This window comes from Merops nubicus, unplaced genomic scaffold (assembly GCF_000691845.1).
Source record: "Merops nubicus isolate BGI_N331 unplaced genomic scaffold, ASM69184v1 scaffold2367, whole genome shotgun sequence".
NCBI classification, from domain to species: Eukaryota; Metazoa; Chordata; class Aves; order Coraciiformes; family Meropidae; genus Merops; species Merops nubicus.
The window spans coordinates 58226-68499 of record NW_008620786.1 but is presented as its reverse complement, the minus strand read 5'-3'; the positions used below and the strand labels follow the sequence as shown (position 1 = coordinate 68499).

Genomic DNA, 10274 nt, shown 5'->3' with positions numbered 1-10274 from the left:
ATGCACATGATGGTCGCCAGGCCGGAGCAGTGGGTGAAACCGATGGCCGTCGCTGGCGCCAACCAGTACACCTTCCACCTGGAGGCTACCGACAATCCCGGGGCGCTTATCAAGGACATTCGGGAGAACGGGATGAAGGTGAGGGGAGCGCGGGCTCGGGCCGGCCTGCCATGCTCCTGGCGACGACAAACCCGGTGCTGCGGTTTGGGCTGGTCAGAGATGGGCACGTGCATCCCCCACGCTCCTTGCGCATGAAAGCCGGTCTCCAGTTTTAGTTAAGAAATCCAGGAATTCTGTAAAGCAGTGCAGCCTTACCATGCTTGCACAGATGCAGAATTGTTTTCCCAGGAGCCTGGACCTGGCTGAAGCCAGGCTTGCTTGCTGTCTTAAGGCACGCTTGGATTTGTCTCGCCTCTCCTGCAGGTTGGCTTGGCGATCAAGCCTGGCACCACCGTTGAACACTTGGCGCCTTGGGCCAATCAGATAGACATGGCTCTGGTGATGACGGTAGAACCTGGATTTGGAGGGCAGAAATTTATGGAAGACATGATGCCAAAGGTAAACTACGTTCCTCTTTCCTTATTTATTGAACTTAAAGCTAATTAATGGTATGGAGCATAGTGGTGAAGTGATAAAGCCTTGCCAGGCTGTGTAAGAAGCTATAGGCAGCTGTATCAGCTGTGAATCTCAGTGCCAACCATTTTTATACTGCTTCTCAGGTCCAGTGGCTGAGGACACAGTTTCCCTCACTGGATATTGAAGTGGACGGAGGAGTCGGGCCTGACACCATCCATAAGTGCGCAGAGGTAAGAAGTGGAGCAGCAGCATTCTCCGTTGCTACGCTAAGAGACTTGGTCGCCCCTTGGAAAGTAAGGCTTAGGAGGAATGGTGTTTTGACTGTTAGTTTTCAGAGAGAACAGTAAAGCACACGGTACCAAAACCTACTTGAGGTCTAACCTTGAGCCTTTTTTAATAGTGGCTGCTGAAGCCTCCCATCAGCTAGAGGAGTAGTTTTTCCTCCATGTTCCAGTATAGGAGCAATGATGAAGAAATTCCCTATTTGGGGAAGCACTGTCTTTTCTGAACTTGATTTGTGGTTGTAGTTAGAGGTATGTTACCAGTGTCCCACAAAGAGCACTTGTTTGCCCATCAGCCTGAAACTGGCCACAGCAAGAAAACTCTTCAGGCAGCGGGTCTGTCCCGTGTTACTGAGTGGGTGTTTGATGTCTACCAGGCAGGTGCAAATATGATTGTGTCCGGCAGCGCAATTATGAAGAGCGCAGATCCGCGATCGGTGATCAACCTTCTGAGGAACGTGTGTTCAGAAGCAGCTCAGAAGCGCTCTCTGGATCGGTGAGACCTACCCAGGCAGTGTCCAAGAAGGCTCTGTGCGTGCAGAACCCTCGTTTCTCATGCATGAGGGAGGGCTGGAGGGAACGTTAATTATGGAAACTTGTTGCTGCTGAAACGGAAGAATCGTTCCTTCACTGCAATGAAGCAAGCAGCACTAAAAAAACCATGCTGGCTGTCTTTCAGGGTTGGAAATGCAATGGTTTGAACCTGTCTCTTGATTCTGTGGAGGCTGATTTTATAGCACAACCTGTAATGCTGACTGGATGGAACTAGACTTCAGTCAGCTTTTTGCTTGCTAGAAGAGTGTAGCATCACCACAAGCAACCTCTCTTGTGGAGAACTAATCAAACTGCCTTCTGCTGTCTGTATTTTGTCATTTGATCTGTGCATTCCTACGGAAATTTTTTTCCAATACCTGCATTAAACACCCCTCCCTTGGTGTGGTAAGTCTCCTTTAAGCTGACTGTCAAAAATGTGTGGTTTTGGGAGCAAGTTTGGGAAAATTGAATTTAAGAGGGCTAAAAAAATTGCACAGATGTTCCTATGGTTTGCTTTGACTGCATAGAAGTACTTGGCCTAGGTAAGTCAAGCATCAAACGAGTCAGTGCAACATCTTTACCAGGTCACAAACTGGGAAACACCTTCTCAATTACCTTTCAAATAGCCACTTTAGACAACTGCATCTGAAAATCCTGGAGGTGACAGGATTCCGCAGAATAATGGGGCTTTAAAATCCTACAGATAGTTAAACAAACCTTCATCTTGACCCACAGCCTCCTTGGTTTGTAGATATGCCCGAGGAGAGGATTAAGATGGCTGCGTGCAGGAGCGTTACCTGCCTTGTGATGTCAGTGCATGTAGGCTGAAAGATGCTGCACGGAGACAGCTCCTTAGAATGGCCCAATGCTCCTCTTGGTTATGAAGCCAAATAGTTCTCATACCTCCAGTCTGCTTGTTTGGGCATGTGAAAGGTCAGTAACACCCCTCTAGAGGAAGACTTGAGCAGGTCATTTTAGCTAGACATGCCTGCCATGGCTCTAATTAGTATTTGTTGACTCCTTTAATATTTCATGGTACTCTGCATGGTGTCTTTTCCTTTAAGCTGTAATGACAGAAGGGTTGCAAACAGGCTGCTGCCCAGGGGAACAGGCCAGGAGGCTCAACAGCAGCAGCCAGTCTGTTGCCACAAGGCCAAAGTCAAAGTTGGGCCAGCATTGCCTGCCAAAGGCTGAGGCAGTGCTAGAGCTGATGCACATCCTTCGAAGCCTGGGGCTAGTCCAAACAAATCCAGACAAGTATCTGAAATGGCTGAACTGCAGCCCTGTCCCCTGTGGTCACTTGTGGTTTAGGTGAACAAATATCTTTGCTTCCTGTTTCCACTCACAACCCCATCTGAGAAGTAGGAAAAGAAAAACGGGGTCGTCTGGACCTCCTGTGCAGCAGCCATGGCTCAGAAGAGCTTTGCCAAAAGCTTGGCTGGGAAGGTAGTAGGGCAGATGGCTCTGCGAGGTGAAGCAGCTTGTTGGTACTGCTGGAAGGACCCTGTGTGGAGGCTTGTACAGTGTGTGCACGGACAGCTGCAGGGCTGGGATCTAATGGGCAGGCCGAGCAGTCACAAATAGGCCATGGAAATGTTAGTTTAGGGTTTGGAAATGTGGCTTTTCACGCTATTGACAGTTGTAGGACAACGGCTGTAGTGTCCTTGCCACCTGCACTTCACCTTAAGCTGGCTTGAAAAGGTAATAAAACTAGTTCTGCTTTTTTTTCCTAATTAATGAGGGGGTGGATATCCCAAAGTCACACTAGTTAACTGATGATACTGGGCTTTGTTCTGAGCATGGAATCACGTGGGATGTTTTCTTGCACAGGTCATGGTCACTTTGTCCGTGGTTTAAATCTGGTATTGTGCACTCTGATGTAACTCGCAGGTTAGGAGTGTTGTGGGAGCAAGAAATTACACACTCAGTAAAATCACTCAGTTGCTTCTTTCCATCTAAGTCCCATCCAGGTGGCTCTATGCAGCTGGCTGCTATTGCTGCAGCTCTTTTGCACCGAAGGTTAAAGCTGTTTGTGCCCACAGCACATCCGTGAAGTAACAGCAGTCATACTTCTTCTTTTAATGCTGAAGACTGTTGCAGTTTCTTGCCTCTGTGCATTAACAGAAGGAATAAAACATAAAAGCCAAGAGCTGCTGCACGGTGACCATGGGGCCAGATAAATCCCAGGCCCATGCAATGTTGCAACGCTCTGATAAAGCCGAGTTCCAGCAACAAGGGCGAGCAGAGTCTGGTGATCTGAGTCACATGGTCTAGAGCGGTCCAGGGTGATCTGACAGAGCAGAGGCTCTGTGCTGGAGCACAGGGTGACAGGAACACCCACACAGCTGAGCAGGGCTGGGCTCGGACACGTGCGCCACAGGGCAGTGCAGGGCACAGCCCCGAGCTCCATAAAAACCAGCAGCAGCACATGCAGCTTGATTGTAATGGGGCTCAGAAGTTTGTGTTAGTACTTGCATGCCAGTGAGGGCCTCGATGCAGAGATCAAATGTTTAAACCCTTATAGCAGCAGGAAGCAAAATATAAGTGGCCTTAAAAAAAAAAAAAAAAGTCTCTGTTGGAAATGGTAAAGGAAAGTGCAAAGGAACTGGCTTGGTTTGTGACACTGCAGCACCCCAGTTTCATGGGGGTGGGGCCTTGCTGCATTGTATTTAAGTTGGAATTTCCCAGTCCGCCTTTGCAGTGCCTTTGGCCACATCAGGAGCAGCACTGACAGCTGGTTTTGTAGCTTTATGGCCAAAAGACAAACAGGTTGGTGTCCTGTGTGCCCCTCCCCCCCATTTAAGACTTTGAAAATCAGACAAGACATTTTCTGTCTTTAAGCGTGAGCCTGGCTCTGAGCTCTCAGCCGGTCCCACCTTCCTCATGACCCTAGCTTTCAGGCAAAAACTGACCTGACTGGAGGTGGGCATCCTGCTCTGCAGGGATGAGGGCTGCAGGTGCTACACAAGTGCTGCTTCCAGCTGCCTGCAGCACAGGGACAGAAGATGAGAGGTGGGGGCTGCTCCTGTCACCAAGTTCATGTAAGCAAGTTTTCTGAGCTTGTCCCAGCAGTGCAGGGGCTACCTGAACCACCGGGTGCCTCAGTGGCTGCACGCAGGGTCCCCATCTGCCCCTGCCAGGTGAGGGGCTGCTGGAGGTAGGCAGGCGCTGTGAGAATGCAGCCCGTTCTTGGGGCCCCTCCCCTCTGTCCCTCCTGCCGCCCACCAGCGCCCGGAGAGCAGGGCTGTGGGGAGGAGAGCTGTGGCACAGCTCGGGCAGCTCTGTGCAGGGGCAGTGGCAGCTTGGTGTCACAGGCCTAGCCAGCTGGGACAACTGGCAGAGAAAAGACAGACCTCTGTCCTTGGTGGGGTAGTGACCAGGGAGACATTTTTATAGTTTCTCCAGGGATTTTTTTTCAGTGTCCTGGCTGCCTGGCCTTTCTTTGGCTAGCCTTTTTATTGGTGCCTTGTGAGGCCTGGCTGGTAACCACAACGGCTGACAAGAGCATCTAAAGGGGACAAAGGAAATGTGCTTACCCTCGCTCTTCTCGGGACACCTTGTGCAGCCCCTGCAGCTGGCAAGGGACCGAGCAGCTGCTTCAGGCCAGCACGCTGGAGACTGACCCACAGCCAGCACAATGGTTACAGTTCACCAGGCTGACCAAACCTGGGTTAATCCGGCTCCTGTCGCAGAGGGGCTTTGGGCCTCGTTTTAACACCCTTCCCCTCCCACCCCCCAGTCTAGAAGAGTGCTCTTCTGCCTGCCCATAAATTTGGGAGTGCATTTCCATTTCCTGATGGCACCTTCAGGACTGGTTCACTTGCTCTGGCCCATTCTTAAACTGCAGCAACTCCTCGTGTTGCCCCAGGGATCACAGCACGAAGAGCTGACTTTACAACAAAGCTGGGGCGAGCTGGTCAGATCAGGCTTCTTAAATGAATGGATGTGGGTATGGGAAAAACCTGCAAAGCATTTGAGACATGTAACTTTCAGAAACCTTTTCCCCAGCTGCAGCTGCACATGCAGGGCAAGGGAGATGGCAGAAGCCACCACATTGGTGAGTTGGCAAAGCTGTTTGTGGGCCAAGCAGGTCTCTGCCAGAGAAAGCAGTGCTGCTACTTCTTTGCTTCTAAAAGACCATAAAATTCAGACTATATACAACATATATAGAAATAACTTTTAATTAAAAAAACAACCTTGCATCAAAGATTATTGTATCAGACATTGAGGCAAGATTCAAGTTTAAGACAAACCAGTGTTAAAAAAGTGTTTAAAAAAGTAACCAGAATGTGCAATAGACTACAATGTAGCAATAGGTTGTAGTGTTGAAACTTTACTGAACTGTTTTCGGATGCCCAATGTATATTTCCTGTAATTTTGAAAAACAAACTTGACACTAAAACTGGGTCATCTGTCCAGTGCCATTCCAGATATTACATGTGGAAGAAAATTTTGCAGAGAACCAGCGACTCTTATTAAATGGCCTTCAACCGTCCTACACAGAAAAACTTCCTGTTGATGGATTATACCTACATTCAATGCTTCATCTTTGTTAATATCTCTTGAGCTTGCAGATACATTCCAAACGATGCTATTTAGTTGCAAGTTTAAACAACTTGCTTTTGTTTCCTCACTGTGACCTCACTGGGAAATTGAAAGTCTATCCGGAATCACAATGGAAACCTTTGGGGCTTTTTGCTTTATTGGTCTTCTAGACATCAATCATCTTTTCCTTTTCAGCTAGTCACCAAATGTTGGCATACTTACGAGACTCTTACAAGGCACTGTACAGAAACTGGAACAAGACTTTTGTCTTTAACATATTAAAGCAAAATATTATGAGCCTCATTAGCTACTGAAGGAGTAAGGAAATAAGATGACCCAAAACACAACATTCCAAGAGCTGCGTCACTGATTTGACTCAAGTCCTCCTTCCCACTGTTTCTCTACACTCACACGACTGAAGCAGAAGCCCTACTTTCTGAGTAGCAGATACACTGGCTATTGAAATGCAGTGGTCTAGTTCTACCTTATTGCTTGAGGGACATCTATAGGAAGCATGCCCTGGCACTGCTGAGCACCAAGCACAGATTTTAAGCTAGATGCAAGGCTTCCAGAGCGCCTGCTTTGAAACCATTGGCTCTCCTTACCTTATGCATGGGTTGCACGCATGCATTGGGAGAGGCAGATTTTTCCCTGGTCATGCCACACAGAAAAATGAGCTGAGGCTATTGCTTTTCCCCACTATTTTTCCAAGTAGTTTTTCTGTGATCAGTTGAAGTTGTTGGTTAAGGTACACAGCATGTCCTGCTGCACCAGAATCCACCAGAACCAGAAATGCATTTGAAAAGGAACAAAACAGAAAAGAATGATTATGAGCAACATGAACAAATATGTGGCAATATGACAACAGAAAAATGAACGGTGCCAGCAATTAATGTGCGCCCAGTCCCAACACTGGGAATATTAGACTTCCAGCTTGAAATAATTACTTTCTCTTGGGGTTCAGGAAGAAGAAAGTGTTGTCTTTGGGATTTATCCTGCCTGTTACAAAGCAAGAAAGAAAATATATTATATGCAGCTAGTGTACAGGTTTTGAATTGTGCTGTCATATGCTGCGTGAACAAGAGAGATTTTACCTTACACTTTTCTCCACCTTAATTGGCTTTCTTAATGAACCACATTATTCCCTGTCACATTTGTTTTCTTGTGGTGTTGATTCCTGGGCCAACATTTTTGCAGTCTTCTGACTCTTTGGTAGATTGTTTTCTTGGTGGATGGTCATTGTCTGGCAAACCAACGGGTGCGCATGAAGTAGAGAGAGAGTCGCTGTGGAGAGTTGCTGCACTTGACATTTCAGTCTGATTTGTTATTTGATCTTGGCACAGTAAAGCTTCTACCTCTTCATCTTTTAGTGGAAAAACTCGAGGTTCCCACTGCCCAGACTGAAAGGAATCAGAAGGGTAGGAGTGAGGGTGGAAAAAGAGAAAAGAGGGGGAAAAAAGGATTTCAGCTTAGTCTGAACTGATTAGCTATGTGCAGAATGATCTACTATCAAGTGACAAATGAGTGTCTGTCTTTACAATGTTTGCAGGGCTCTTCAGATAAAGAATACCACACTGCTAGGCACCAGCTGTCCATGTAAGCTGGCTTCAGACCGTTTTGCACTAGGAACAGAGCTACAGTTGAGCAGGCACAGTACAGGAAGGGGGAAGCTCTTTCCCATGGTGCCAGACCATCAGGATACTTGACCCCGTAACGATGAGGCCTGTCTGGAATGTTGGCCAGCATCCCTGAACCCAGGCCTGCCACACTTGCCTCAAAAACGTGTACTTTGTGGACTGAACAATGACAATTTTTACCTGGTGACAAATCTTGGCCTTAATTCCTAAAGCATAGCAATCTAGTTCTAAATGGGAGCACAACATTCAGGCCACAAACTAGGGTGACAGCCTGAGATTCTGGTCAGTGAGACAGGAGGATATGTTCAGGTTCTTTCTTTTAGGTAAGAGATGGTGGTCACTGAAGACCAGAGCAGCCCCGGAAGCTATCAGAAGCACCCACCTTCACTTCCTGGCTCTCCCTGCAGAGTTGTGCAATCCCTGAACAAACAGAGCCGTGGGCGTCTGAGGGCGAGTCGGGAAGGGGTTCTGCAGGACAGTGCAGTGAGGCACAGGAGCTGCCTTGGGGGTCCTTCTGCATCCAGTCCTGGCTGTGTCGTCTGTCGACGTTTTTGCTGTAAGACCTAGTGCAGGATGAGAGACCAGAGTCTCAAGAACTACTCCCTGCCCTTTCACATCGCCAGGGCCAGTTTAGATTTCTTTTCAAAGCACTTAAGTTTCTCCATACATGCTACCTACGTTCTAATTATTGAAATTAGAAGAGCAGACAAGAACACGCAGTTCCTGATAACCTCGTCACAAGCCAAAGCAAAGTGTGCTAGGTGGAGGAGCTAACCACTTAGAACAGGGCTGGCACAGGCACACTGGCTGCAGAACAGCTGGTGGCTGGTCCCACTCCTGCGCCTTGCTCCACATGCTCACCAGAACTGTGATTTTGGGCAAGAGAAGTCAGTGAGCTGGGGGCTGTTTGCACTCAGGAGTACGCAGCATCATTGCTGGGAGCCTGCAGAGTCCAAACTGCGCTGTCAGCAGACTGCCCATGCAACCTGAGAAGAAACAGCAGGTCCTTGGGTTCCCCCTTCCTACCTCTGCTCTGGACTCATCTCCAAGACAGGCAAAATAATTTAATAAGATTAAAAATTTTGACCTCATCTTTAATGCAAATTTGAACTAGATATAAAATACTGGCACGCATCTTAAGTGCCAGGTGGGAGTCTGACCTTGCTCAGGTCAATGGCAGTTTTACTATTGAATTCCATTAGCACTAAGATTTCACCAACGAGTTCAGAGTTTTAAAATTAAGGGTACATATAAATTTAAAGTATTTTTCAGTACACTTTCTAAAGGTTTTTTTACATTTGAAATTGATTTGAACAGATTTCCTTAATATAGTTGAGCTCTAATTTTATCCTGCATTTAAAAAAAAACTATCTTTGCACACTTATTCATAGTGTCACAATTCACTTTCAGTCAAAAGCAGACACGAGGATATGATAAATAGCAGAAAAAGTTATCCCACCATTTATAGAATGCATTTTGTCCTGGCAGATTCTGAAGCGATTTATGGGAATCACTTTCCCAGAGCCAAATTGCAGATACGGCTTTATGACGTCCTCTCTTACATGTGCTACTTTCTGCCAGTTTTTTAGGGGTTCTATTGAATTCTGATGAGCTTTGCACCAGACAGCAAGCCTTTGAGAACTATCCTTTTTCACAGCAGTAGTGTCTGAAGCGCACGGTCCCTGGCACAGCCCAGGACCCCTCAGCAGGCTGCCCGGAATGCAGTGGACTTTCACCTAGGTCAGGTGAGTGAAGAAGGGCTCATGTTGCACTTGGTGGCTCAAGTCATAATAACTGGGAGTGGCACAAACTAGCAGAGCTATGTGCTCAGAATGGGACTAAGATTTCTATTCACTGATACCAGGTCACTAACATGCCAAATTTCTCTAATTGTGTCTGCTTCAGAACTGCCTTCCCTTTCCAGCCACAAATCCAAACGTACCTGGTACTGCCCCTGATGAGTTAGTTAATGAAGAACGCCCTCATTTTCAAACTTCTCTGAGACAGCATTTCTGAAACTGCTGCACCAACACCCAACACCGGTGGTTCAATAGGAACGTGCTTATCAAGGTCAATACACCTGCCTGCTATTCCTTCTGGGCCAGCAGCTCTGCTCCCACAGCGACCACCTTGCTCGCTCTCTTTCTTCATACTTGGTATGACGCAGGGAAAAGGCTTCATCTGACAGATCTTCTGTCTGCAATGAAATGCAGGGATAGCTGCTGCCGTAATTATGAACATCACTAGAAACAACAGCAGCCAATTTTAGATATAATTCTTCAAAGATGTGTTCCCCTAGCAAAGGGAGGTAACACAACACACGCTGGCAGTGTAACGGAACATGAGAACACGTGCGTTCAGCTTCACGCTCACCAGAGCTCTGCTGTACAGGGTGCTGTCACTCCAGCTTTATTTCTTTACATGTCTGTGGTTGATCTGAATGGATATAGAAATTATAACCCCCACTCAACTAACACATTTTTCTCTATAGTGAGAGGCAGAAAATTAAAAGGACAAGTATTCATTTGCAAATCAAGACAGTATTAAAACCACATAATAAAGACAAGCAAAAATTCCATGAGTTTCCAGAGGCTGCTTTAGGAAGAGACTGGGAGGCAGCAGGATTTGCCAGGTGCTCTTTAGGCACAAAGAAATAGGTCTGAGATCACCGAGGACTTCGACAGCTCCACACTGAGAGGAA

General features: G+C 47.2%; 2 protein-coding genes across 2 annotated transcripts in view; one reads left to right on the top strand and one right to left on the bottom strand.

The window, feature by feature from the left end:
• RPE (ribulose-5-phosphate-3-epimerase) lies at positions 1-1783 on the top strand. The gene is made up of 4 exons (XM_008944204.1): positions 1-138; positions 424-558; positions 720-806; positions 1235-1783. The coding sequence occupies exons 1-4, from the start codon at positions 1-3 to the stop codon at positions 1355-1357; spliced, it is 483 nt and encodes a 160-aa protein (XP_008942452.1). The 3' UTR covers positions 1358-1783.
• Positions 1784-6885: 5102 nt separating this feature from the next.
• The window catches only part of KANSL1L (KAT8 regulatory NSL complex subunit 1-like), a 55236-nt gene continuing 51847 nt past the window's right edge, over positions 6886-10274 (bottom strand). The window contains exons 12-14 of the mRNA XM_008944203.1: positions 9658-9770; positions 7956-8136; positions 6886-7336 (exon numbers count right to left, since the gene is read on the bottom strand). Of these exons, the coding sequence (XP_008942451.1) occupies positions 7085-7336; positions 7956-8136; positions 9658-9770 (546 nt within the window). The 3' untranslated portion in view covers positions 6886-7084. The remainder of the gene's footprint in view (positions 7337-7955; positions 8137-9657; positions 9771-10274) is intronic.

Bases quoted from the DNA above. Each gene is read 5' to 3' on its own strand.
- RPE (XM_008944204.1), top strand. From the start codon at position 1: ATGCACATGATGGTCGCCAGGCCGGAGCAGTGGGTGAAACCGATGGCC. The intron at 139-423 runs GTGAGGGGAGCG...CCTCTCCTGCAG, and splicing joins TTCGGGAGAACGGGATGAAG to GTTGGCTTGGCGATCAAGCC. The intron at 559-719 runs GTAAACTACGTT...ACTGCTTCTCAG, and splicing joins TGGAAGACATGATGCCAAAG to GTCCAGTGGCTGAGGACACA.